At 39.4% G+C, this 12639-nt stretch overlaps 1 protein-coding gene and 1 long non-coding RNA gene across 2 annotated transcripts in view; one reads left to right on the top strand and one right to left on the bottom strand.

Annotated features, from left to right (window-relative positions):
• Positions 1-188: 188 nt before the first annotated feature.
• Positions 189-6265, bottom strand: LOC146666845 (uncharacterized). The gene is made up of 3 exons (XR_014912812.1): positions 6136-6265; positions 4379-4411; positions 189-327 (listed from the first exon to the last, which is right to left on the bottom strand). It is a non-coding gene; the product is annotated as an uncharacterized LOC146666845 (long non-coding RNA).
• A 4033-nt stretch (positions 6266-10298) lies between these two features.
• galnt18a (UDP-N-acetyl-alpha-D-galactosamine:polypeptide N-acetylgalactosaminyltransferase 18a) overlaps positions 10299-12639 on the top strand; it is a 178217-nt gene continuing 175876 nt past the window's right edge. The window contains exon 1 of the mRNA XM_085414982.1: positions 10299-10780. Coding sequence (XP_085271108.1) covers positions 10531-10780 — 250 coding nt within the window. The 5' untranslated portion in view covers positions 10299-10530. The remainder of the gene's footprint in view (positions 10781-12639) is intronic.

Below are 12639 nucleotides of genomic sequence, written 5' to 3'. Positions count from 1 at the left end.
CTTACTTCATTTGGTGATGATTTTCAAAGAACAATGTTTATTTCACTTTATTGCCTCAAAAAATATATACAAATTGCATGATAACCAATCTCAGTTACACTTTCAAACACTTTATTAAAAAAGTTTAGTTTTCTAAAGTTCAAATGTCTCAAGTGAAACTAACTTACCATACACAACATTAAAAAGACGCAAATCTCTGAACTTTTTTTCCCCATGTCGGCCAAGCATGTTGTACTCCACAGCCAGCTCAGGTGATATGAGGAATTTCATCATCCTTCTTGTGGCATCGTCTACACTTGTTTCCCCTGTATCTGCTACCATGGCAACCTGAGGGGAACATACAAAAAGGACAGATTAGATACTGGCATCTGGTTAGGATGCCTCCCTGGTGAGGTGTTTTGGGCACGTCCCACCAGGAAGAGACCCAGAACACCCAGGACATGCTGGAGGGACTATGTTTTTCGGCTGGCCTGGGAATGCCTTGGGATTCCCCCGGAAGAGCTGGGCCAAGTGCCTGGAGAGAGCGAAGTCTGGGCCTCTCTACTTAGTACCGGATTGGGTCGAGGGGCAGCAGCCTAAGCTTAAGATAATGGACCGGAATGGAGGATAAATGGACACTTTACATATTACTTAATGTTTACTGTGTGGTGATAAAAAAAAAAAAGGTAGTAAACACAAGCTAAACTAAAAAAATTAATTGCGCTTCCTTAACCCTTTATCCCCAATAATGTTACGCAGGATAACTGGTAGGTCTGGTAGGTTTTTTCCTCTACTGTATACTATATGAATGTAATCAAGGATTAATAACAGAAAGAAAAAAGAAATTGAAATTTTGCCATTTTTACTAAAGGCAATCAAAATGTACATGAATAAAATATTTAAATTAGTCAATTCAAATTAATAACTCTAAAACACTGAACAAAATTAAGTATTTGACCCTGTGGTTTATTTTCGGACATCTCTTTTCTTCTAAAAGTCCAGGCGTGTTGGGCCCCTGGCAGAGCTCAGGTTTGACGAGACAGGTTTGGAAAAACCTGTCGCTGGCGACTTTTTGGGGGCTAAAGGGTTAAAATAAATAGGAATTGGCCAAAATTTGTATAAACTATGAAATAGCAGAACAAAAGTAAAAAAAAAAAATCTTTATCTGTTATCAGAATCAAATATTTGATTAGAATAAAAAATTTAACTTTCTGGAAGATTTCTCGTTACATCTGTCATAAAAGTAACAACATCTCAGAAAAGAAACATGATAGCAACAGAAAAATATGATAGCAGTGTGATGTGATGGTCCCTGGCCAGATTTTTACACATATTATAAGCCCTGTGACACAAAAACCACAGAACTCTGACACGCACAGACTGTTTTCCTTCGTGCTAATGAAGAAAAATGCTGGTCTGGTATGTAAAAGGGAATTTATTCTTCCAGGACCTGAAGCTCCGTAATGCAGCCCTCCAACAGCCAAACCTATCTGTTCTCTGATTGTCTTGATGCATGCTCAATCATCCAGGTAAGTAAATCTCCAAAAGTTGATTCTGTTCATCTGGACGTAGCGCTTGCAGCATTTTCTCCCACTGAAAATGCTACGTCCAGATGAACAGAATCAACTTCTGGAGATGTTCTCTGATTGGATTGTTTAATTGGTGATTGACATGAAATTGACCAATCAGCTGAAAGGAAGAAAAATAGGGTCAAAATTTGGATGTGTAAGTATAAATCCACACACAGCCAGGAAAGCCGAGCGCAGAGTTGTTTGTAGCACCAATTCAGCCAGAGTGGAGCCAGATGGATTTTCCATCCATCCACACTGTAAAGTCTATAGACCAGCAAGTGATAAATTAACAGTGTTGTTGGTATTTTCTAAAACAGTTGTATGCAATAGGAATTGCTGTTTATAGTCCTCCTGTATATCTGCATGTTCCCTCCCAATTAAAACCTGTGATAATGGAGATTCAAATTCATGTCATACCTATACCAACAGTTATCAAGTATCCAGATCGACCTTTACTGATGTGCTCTGTCAGTGCGCCCCAGGGCAGCTGTGGCTACAATGTAGCTTGCCATCGCCAGTGTGTGATTGTGTGTGTGAATGGGTGAATGACTGAATGTAGTGTGAAGCGCTTTGGGGTCCTTAGGGACTAGAAAAGCGCTATAAAAATGCAGGCCATTTACCATTTAAAGGAAAATTGTTATTGCCATGTATTTTCCTGTTCTGCCTTCAACTTTGAGGACTTCCCCCCACATTTCTAGTTGTGACAGTGCACCTACAACAAAAAAAATCTGCTGTGATTTACATTTGTTGAAAGAGCAATTTTGTAAAATAGTCTATTTTTGTATGCACAGTTTACAAATCTGTCCTGTACAGCATGGACTGATTGCATGCTAAAAAGTTGTTGCTTAAAAATAAAACAATAAATTTTTAATTAATAACATCAGCAGAAAGCCTTGTTATTAATTAGATGTACAATTTCTATAGAATACGAAACAACTCAGTTCATTTTTGATCATATCAATACCAGCATATTACACAACTAGTGATGGGATTTTCGTCTCTTTTTAGAAAGCCGGCTCTTTCGGCTCCCAACCGGCTCTTCAGGTTGTTTTGTTGCTTTAATTAATTTATTATTAACAACAATATAAAATTATGAACAAAAGGAATTACTAATGTAAAAAAAGAAACGTGGTTTTATTTATATATGTTTATATATAAATATATATGGTGGCCCCTAGAGACAAAGCATGTACAAACTCCAAAACCCATTTCTAGCGTTAACTGAACTTCCAAAACAGAGCTATCTAGATCACTTAATTTACACAATTGAAATCATATGTGTATTTTTTGTGTATTTATACACAAGCACTCATATATATTCATAAAAAATTCCAAAAGCTGTTCATTTACCTGTTACTACCACACACCAAATCCGGTCGTTGGTACTTCCTGGCTTGTGTAGCCACTAGGTAACAAAATCTCAACACTGTGCCTAGCATCCTGGAGCACTTCTGCTGTGTTTTGTACGTGCTTTGGAGTTTGTACGTGCTATGGAGTTTTTACGTGTTTTGGGGTTTGTACGTGCTTTGTCTCTAGCAGCCACCGTAAATATACTTTTATTTATTCTCTCCACATAAAATGTAATAAATAAATCATATAATACAAAAAAAACAACTATTTACATTTCAACTTTTAACTATTTAAATTTTCAGCTTTTTCCTTTTAAACAAATTTAAAGTGAAACAACACAAAACACTGCAAACCACAACACAATTAAATATAAATTATAATATGAAAACAAACAGAAGATGCACATTCTCTGTCATATGGGCCTGCATGAATAAACTTTCTGAATCCTTTATCATCCGCAATTGAAAATAGTTGTGGATGATTACTATACCTTTCTAATGTGACGTTGTTGTCCCTGGCTCTCTTTCTCTCTCTCTCCCTCCTGCTCTGTTACTGTGCTACTGCGTGTGTAACAACCGCCCCTCCCCCCTCTTCCCAGCGCAAAGCACAAGGCTCGCGTGCAGAGTGAAGCGGAAAAAAAGTGCGAGAGAGAGGGTGAGAGAGAGAGAAAAAACACGCTTGTGTCGTTCACTTCAAAGAGCCGTTTCGTTTTGACCAACACATCACTAACAACCATGATGAAAAACGCTCATCTGCTTCCATCACCATCAGCTGATTAACATTGAGCTGCTGCAGTCAACACCATCAAACTAATTTACTGTTTAATGTTATGTTATTGAATGCTTTTATTTTTAAATCTTTACCAGCGCTTAAAGACTGTAGATGTTCACACCTGGTGTTAGAAAACCGAGCTCACAGCAGTATTTTTTTTTATAACAGGAAATTTTAATTTTTATTGGTTACCGTGTTTATTACCACTTTTATCAGTAATGTACTTCCTATAAAATATGGATTTGATAAGTTACCGGTTTATTGAAATCAGCTAGTGAACACATCGATCGCTTTATTGAACTACACGCCTTACACTCTTGTGAGCTCTGGTTACTAACAGCAGGTGTGAATGTTTGGAGTCCAAAACGCAGATAAAGATTAGAATAACAAGGCAATGTAAAATCAGTTTAATGCAGTTGACAGTAGCAGCTCAGATGGAAATCAGCCAATTGTGAGGAGAGCAGAGGACCAAAACTGTCAGAGTTGTGGGTCAAGTGAAGAGAACACTGTTGGCATTATTGTTAGCATAAAAGATGAAAATTAAATAAATGTTAAATTTTAAAATAGATCATTGCCTCCTGTGCCTAAATAAATATATATACTTAATACCAATAAAAAAAAAAGGATGCCCCAAAGACCATCACTTTTCAAAAATAATAATAATAATAATAATAATAAGTAATACAAATAATATGAAAGTTACTTACATGTCAAAGATGGTGCTTGTGATCTTGAAGAATCTAAACGTGATAAGGAAATGAAAGAAAGTGCATGAGAAAATACAAACATTTTTGTTTTTTCCCAGGATAATTCAATATAAAAGATTCTCTTACTAATGCACAAAATGAACAGTGTAATTAAAAGTTTGAAAGGCACTGCATGTGTTTATATGATAAACTGACTAATTCAAGCAGCAAACACTAGCAGTGCAAAAATGTATCTAACTAGCTGACAGACTTTAAAGTCACAGGAAGATATATCAAAATGGTGACTTATGCCAGAACAAATGACTTGACAGACATAAATCCTAAATTCCTTTAAGTAAAAAAGGAATTACTTTTTTATAAGTGGTCCCTAGTGGTTTTCAAATTATTACATGGCTTGTTAATTTTTTATTAAATTATTAAGAAGCCAGATGAGTTCAAAACATTTACAAATTACTATAAAGCACTATCCAAACTTCAAATCAAGTGGCAAAATCTCCAAATTAAAAGTACTCGCAAACTATAAAAATTTGATTATACTTAAAAATATGCAAAAACTAATTTAGTGGAATTTTTACCTGCTCAAGAATACATTGAACATGCAATATTTAATTGAAAAGAACAAAATTTGTGTACTTTTAGAAAGGATTATTAAATATTTGGGGATACTAGACATAAAGAGGGTCTCGTACATTTACGGGCATCTAATTTCCTGGATTTAATGGTTTAAAAGTTTAATAGGTCTTTGAAGTTGATAATAAAATTGAGTCCATTATTAGCAAAAAGAATTTAAAAAAAAAAAGAGCAAAAAAATGCTTAATATATAATAATTGTTTTAAACTTAAGCTTTGTAATTGTAGCAGATTTCATTATGTCTGTAATTTTTTATTTAGCCCCACAGTAGTAAAAGCCATAAATGGGAGTTAGATTTATTACTAGTATTTTACACAGCATTCAGCTATAATAACATGTTCTGCATTTTCCTACTTCACCATCTGATCTGAACAGCTGCACTCTCTTAATTAATTAATGACCTAACATTTCTCAGTAACCAATAACTAGATGGAACAGCACAGTATCTAAGAGAGTGATCAGACAGTGTTTGAGCTAAAGACGCTGTGTGTTTCTTTTGGGGGCTTTTTACACACTGATCCACCACCGTTTTCCCATAGTACAATGCATATCTGGTAACATTACCGTATTCAGATCAGAAAACCGTTTCAGCTGCAGGCATCTACTCCTGTAATTTAAACAATCACCTTGCTACACTGCACATGAATATTACGTAACATGGTATGACTAGCTCATGTTCAGACATTTAAGATACTGTTCAGCCATTTTGTTTACTGGGTAGTGCATAATGGCCGAGTTAGCTGAGCAGGAATCCACTAAAGCCAAAAAAATAATATAAATTTTTTAAATTAATTACAAAAACCTTATAGGAAAACCCAAGAAACAGTTGCAGAAGCACAGAAAAAAACTGCCGTGTACGTTATAGTGTGTAAATTCAAAAACTGTATAGAGAGAATGGTGCAATGAAAACAGAATAAGATAAGATGAACTTTATTGAGTAGAATATAGGCAGTAAGAGTTTTTTAATTAACTTTAAATTATGTTTGCCAAAGACAATGCAGCAAATTAACCCAGTTCTACCTGCTAGCTAAAGATGTTATGCTTCTCCCCCTTATACCGTTTAGGACGACTATAGAAAGTTACTAAAATAACCATTGATGAAAACGTATCAAACTTTAAGTATTTACCTTTGTCATAGTTTTCGATTCTTTGGTATCCTTTTGTCCTCCACGTTCTTAAACACCAGGGAGAGAAAAGGCGCAACAGACGAAAGACCGCGAAGACTAGACGCTAGGCGGTGCAATCTGCTCCTCCCTCTTTTTAAACGAGCCAATAGGAGCTGCTCACATTAAAAACAACTTTATTTAAAAAGTCGTTTTACACCTGATACAAAAATTTTAAAAGTCAAACAATGCACAAGTTTAAAAGAACAATTTTATTTTTAAAAGTTTTTTAAGCATAGGGATGGTTAATATGTTTTAAAAAGTAATATATAATATTTATCAAAAAGTGTCACCCAAATCAACATCATAATAAAAATATAATTAATAAAAAATATAATAATGATAAGAAGAAGAATAACAGTTTACCTAAAAGCTCTTCTAACATTAGACTGGTTTTGAAAAGTTTCAATAGTGTCAATACACCATAAGGACAAGGGAGTTTCACAGTTGAAGTGTGACTGCTTGAAAGACCCCATTCCCTCTCCTTTCCACTAGTTCAAAGAAAATATAAATTATTTCTGGTTATATAATTTGAGGGCACAAGTTTGAAGAGTAACATTTTAACAGATCGGTAATATACTTCAGGAGCTTTACTGGATCTGATTAACCAAAACTTCCATCTTCCATGTAACTAACTGTCTTTTCTCTAATACAGTAGAGTGTGTCTGATCTACTAAAAATCCTCAACTGCATGTTTGCTCAAGTAAATAGTCTTAATTGTTTGAACAACCAGTAATCCTTAATTTGCAAATGCCAAATCTGGATTTTGTCTGTGTAATTCACTTTTATCTTTTTTTATTCGTATTTTTTGCTTTTCTTTTTTTCTACTCTTGTGTCCGTTTTAATCACTTATTATTGCTGCTGTGACAAGTGAATTTACCTAAGAAGAATCATGAAGTCCTTATTTTATCTTATCTGAGCCTCACCATGCAGCCTACCATGCAGAGTTCACATTAAGTACATAAAATGAAATCTAAAATTAAAAAGTAACCAGTTTCAAACCAGTTATTTGGAATAGTGTGCAGAGTGTTTTGAGTAACATTGAATGTTCAAAAACACCAAAGTTCCTATAGTCTCACTTGACAGCTGGGTTGTAGTGTCTGATAACACATAACATCTTGAGGTCTCAATGTGGACTTTGAGTACATTTGCTAGCCAAGGCTAAATACTGAGAGGGTCAAAAATGAAGGGTCAAGAACATCTGACTGTACGTAAGGGTAGCAAAAGTGATAGACTGAGGTTGTGCCAAATATGTTAAAGTTAGGGTGATTTCTTAGAGAATGGTACCACATGGGTGCCGTCTGCAGGTTATAAAAGAGAGTTATGTTCATACTTTCTTTTGAGATTATTTTTACAATTTGACTTTCAGAACTCCCTGGGTTGTGCGCAATCTGTGATGGGCTTGTTTGGAATAAATCCTCCTTTATTCAAATAACACTTTCTCAGGCTCTTCACAGAAGAAGAATCCTCACATAAGCATGTGCTACCATTTTGAACCAATGTACACATTTACCATCACTAACCCAACTAGGACCTACATTGGATGCCCACCCATATGGATTTGATGTTAGAAACGCAAGTGGGTCCCATATATACTAAACAATCTTGAGCCCATGTAAAATATATGCCCATATTAATTTAACACAACCCATTTGGGGCCCACGTAGACATGTTTTCAGGGTCTGACTTGCATTTGCCCATGTGTGACACATATAGTTTGACCAGGTGGGCCCCACCTATGTCATCAGTACCAAAAAATATATACCGATTACCTCACTTTGCCCCACCTGGGGCACACAGCAAATGCTTTTCTTTAAATGACTGTGTTTGCCCATGTCTAACCCAGGTGAAAAACCCAAGTGGGTCCTACGTGTGTTTCCCATTTTGAAACAAGTGAAGTGTTTCCCATGTTTGACCCAGCCAGGACCTACTATATGTTTCCACTCGGTTTTGCCCATATGGCTTTAATGTGAGAAACCTAAGTGGGTCCCATATATACTAAACAATCTTGAGCCCACATAAAATATATGCCCATATTAACTTAACATAACCCATATGGGGCCCACATAGACATGTTTTCAGGGTCTGACTTGCATTTGCCCATGTGTGACCCATATAGTTTGGCCAGGTAGGCCCCACCTGTGTCATCAGTACTAAAAAATATATACTGATTACCTAACTTTGCCCTACTTGGGGCACACAGCAAACGCTTTTCTTTAAATGACTGTGTTTGCCCATGTCTAACCCAGGTGAAAAACCCAAGTGGGTCCTACGTGTGTTTCCCATTTTGAAACAAGTGAAGTGTTTCCCATGTTTGACCCAGCCAGGACCTACTATATGTTCCCACTTGGTTTTGCCCATATGGCTTTCATGTGAGAAACCCAAGTGGGTCCCATATATACTAAACAATCTTGAGCCCACATAAAATATATGCCCATATTAACTTAACATAACCCATATGGGGCCTACATAGACATGTTTTCAGGGTCTAACTTGCATTTGCCCATGTGTGACCCATATAGTTTGACCAGGTGGGCCCCACCTATGTCATCAGTGCTAAAAAAATATATTGATTACCTAACTTTGCCCCACCTGGGGCCCACATAGACATGTTTCAGGGTCTGACTTGCATTTGCCCATGTGCGACCCATATAGTTTGACCAGGTGGGCCCCACCTATGTCATCAGTGCTAAAAAAATATATTGATTACCTCACTTTGCCCCACCTGGGGCCCACATAGACATGTTTTCAGGGTCTGACTTGCATTTGCCCATGTGCGACCCATTTAGTTTGACCAGGTGGGGCCCACCTGTGTCATCGATACTAAAACATATATTGATTACCTAACTTTGCCCCACCTGGGGCACACAACAACAGCCTATCCTTAAATGACTGTGTTTGCCCATGTCTATCCCAGGTGGAAAACCCAAGTGGGTCCTACATGTGTTTCCCATTTTGGACCAAGTTAAGTGTTTCCCATGTTTGACCCAGCTAGGACCTACTAAAAGTGCTCACTTGGGATGGCCCATATGGGTTTAATGTGAAGAACCCAAGTAGGCCCCATACAAAAAGCCCAGTTTGAGCCCATGCCCACATGGTACCCATCCAGCCCGAGCAAAAACCAGGTGGGGCCCATATATACATGTTGGCTGGGGAGTGGAAATTGCTAAATCAACAGTTATTCACGCTCACCGAGGAAACCCGGTGCCAGTGCCCAATCAGAACCTCTGCAATCATAAAATTGGCTAAATATGAATTGAATCTGATGATGTTCATCACGAGTATTCTAAAAAAAAAAAAAAAATCAAACATGTGATGGCCCAATAGCTGACGAGTTGTGTTTTGATGATGCGTGCTCGGAGCTAAATATAACTCAAACTAAATGAAAACTACAGTGAAGCGTGTGAATAGTTGCTAATATTCAGGAACAGCCTCTGATAAAACAGCTGGCTTTAATGGAAAACACACGTGTGCACAAACGCACAGCGTTTACTGAAGCTTCAAATATGATCTGAACTGAACACCTCTGGGATGTTTCACCTTTAAGCTTGTGCACGATAAGTTTCATATTTTTATACTTGCATTTCAAAGTTTCTCACATATATGTGTGTGCGCGTGTGTGTTCATCTATACATATATGTCTAATGCAGATGATCTTACATTAATATAAATGTGACGTGTAGTGCGAAAGATGACCTCCTACTGTGACTTGGATGATAAAAAATCATTTTCTCAGTCATGATTTTTAATAAAACAGGAGTGAAGCTCACTTCCTGCAGTCCCAGCACAATCTGTCACCAAACTGCTCACACTTGAACCCACAGGCTCACCTGTAGACTCACCTGTAGACTCGGCGCTCGCGCACACACGCGGTATGCCGCTCCTTACTTACTCGAACCGGTTTGGTTTCCGTTACCGCGCCGCGCCGATCGTCACTGTTTGGGCCGTTGCACTTGAGCTTCCTCACATTCCTCCCCTCCGCCCTCCTCTGTGCGCTCCAGCTGTGTGTGGGGGCGGGTAGACTCCAGCAAACCCCTCCTCCTACCCTCCTATTGGGCTGTGCAAGGGCTACGACGCGGTGGGATGGGTTGTGGGGGGTGGGTTGCTGCGTCTCACGGCTTTGCGGCTGAACTCGCCGGTAGTTTAGCGGGACACCGTGTTTTCATCTCTGGGATTAAAACCTGAAGTATCGCTCGTGCGGCAGTGGAAAGCGCTGAAAGCCTCCGGAGGATGTGGAGATGCTGATCCGGGCCCGTGAGCGCGCACAGGCGAACTGACTCGCTCTAGTTCCGTTTGGAAACATTTCTCGAGCGCGTCCTCTCCTGGCATCCACCTGCCTGCCCATGGAGGGACGTCGCGATGCTGTGCACAAGGAGAACTAAAACTTTGGTGTCGACATGCGTAATCCTGAGCGGTATGACCAACATCGTGTGCCTGCTGTACGTCGGTTGGATCACCAACTACGTGGCCAACAGCGGTCCTAAAGTTGCGGAGAGCGGCGGCGGCGGCGAGGCGGAGAGAAAGTTGGAGGAGGACAGCAAAGGTGAAACCCTGAGGATTATCGAGAGGCTGGACCGGCTGGAGAGCGTCGTCAACGAGCACATTAAAGGTCAGAGCAGCCGCCGTGGTTACGGGAAAGTTTGGAGCCTCCGGGGAAACGCCGGGCTCGGCGTCATTGTAGGAGCAGTGCGGAGTGATAAAGCTGCGATCCCCCCACAATAATCAGTTACACGAACATTTCTGCTGTTGCTTTTCTGTTGATGTAACCGGGGCTGAGCGACTAGTTAAAGGGTTAATCAACAGATTAGCAGCTAATGGAAATATTTGAGCCCCATTTGTCCAGCCCGTGTTTCAGATTAAAGTCACAGCTCCACCTGTGCACCGAGCCTCACGGAGACTGCTGCAGTCCATGTGATTATTTGCAACATGCAAACAGAGCCTTTTAAATGCTGTGGAAATTTTCCACTGGAATATACAATGTATCAGACCTGCTACCCAGATCTCATTAATAAATTAGCATTGATTATTTTATTAACAAAGAAAAACAAGAAACTGTCACGTAAGCAGTAGAAAGCAGACAAATATGTAAAGTATGGAGACTGTTTTGCATACTTTAAATGCAGAAAAAGAGCTGTGGAGCAATTTAATTACGCAGGCAGGACCCACACGGCCCTTTTTCCATCTTACATTACTGCAGATCATGTTTCAGCAGCCATGTGCTCCTGGCTCTGTGGATGACTCTTGCTTTGCCGTCCTGTACATCTGTGACAGGTCACCCTGTTTCTCATTGGCTGTGAAATAATTGCGGAGCCTTGTGTGACATGTTGTTTATCAGTTAAAGTTAGCCAATAAGCCCCACCTTCGCCACCACAGTGCTTTAATATTATAGTAGAGCAAGAAAACCTGGAAAATTCACATGTGAGAAATAAAGTGGAGACGTTCCCCTGCTGCTTAAAGGAGGCAAATCCATGAATTTATCCTTCTCTCACAGCTGCCTGCAGGTCTTGGAATAGCAGACTTCTACACATGTTTAACAAAACATCGAAGCACTGTGTGGCTGCAGAGGGAGCTGTGTATCAGTCCACCGGTGGTCCAAGTCAGAGTGATTACAGAACAGTAAAAGTATCACATGATTCTCATAAGGTGTGAGCTCGCAGCTAAAGTGCCTCGATGTGCCTTTTTTAGGGTACAGCTGCTTGTCGCTGATGCAGAGCCCACTGAGGCTGTGGGTTTCAAAGATTTTTGTGCCTGAGTGACACAAACAGGGAAAGCTAAAACGTCAATGCACTCCTGCTCGTATTCATATCTGTGCTAAATGGTTTCTGTATTATCTGTAATGTTGCAAGTTCTTCGTCTGCCAGTTTCTGTCAGTTCTGGACTTCATGAAACACCTTAACATCCAACAAATGTTCTCACTGTTCAGATCCAGCTCTGGTGAAGGTAACCAGTCCTCTCTCTGAAAGGATATTTAGATCTGGCTCCGTGTTAGCATTAGCCGACTTCTCCCAACAGATGGTGGTCGGGGTGAGGAATGCTGAAGCCATAAGTCTGTATAGTTGTGTGTTACCAAAGCATTCCTGATGTGGGACACTTGTATCCTAGAGAGAGCGTACCATAAAATAATGGTACAATGCTTTTAAATGGTGCAAAGTTGGTTACAGAGTTACACCCTTAATTTATTTTCTATGCAGTACTTTTCCCTGTTAGCTGGAATCCAGGGTGTCCAGAGAAAGAGTCGACCCACAACCTTCTTCCTGTGAGGACGCAGAGCCAACTGAATGAAATGTGTGCGAAAGCCTTTCATTTAATGTGACCTCTCCACCTGATAACCAGTGAACAAGCATAGTTTCAGAAACTAGAAGGTGTTAGCTTGCCAATTATTTGCCCTTGCAGGTACTGTGCAGTGAGGGTTTCCTTTGGGTATACCAGCAGGGTGAAAATTCCACATAAACCAGTAGATGTGCACCC

Source organism: Rhamphochromis longiceps, linkage group LG7, assembly GCF_057381845.1.
Source record: "Rhamphochromis longiceps isolate RC_006_pf linkage group LG7, R_longiceps_female_GT1.1, whole genome shotgun sequence".
Lineage (NCBI taxonomy): Eukaryota > Metazoa > Chordata > Actinopteri > Cichliformes > Cichlidae > Rhamphochromis > Rhamphochromis longiceps.
The sequence above is the reverse complement of the archived record's forward strand: the minus strand, read 5'-3'. Positions and strand labels throughout refer to the sequence as shown.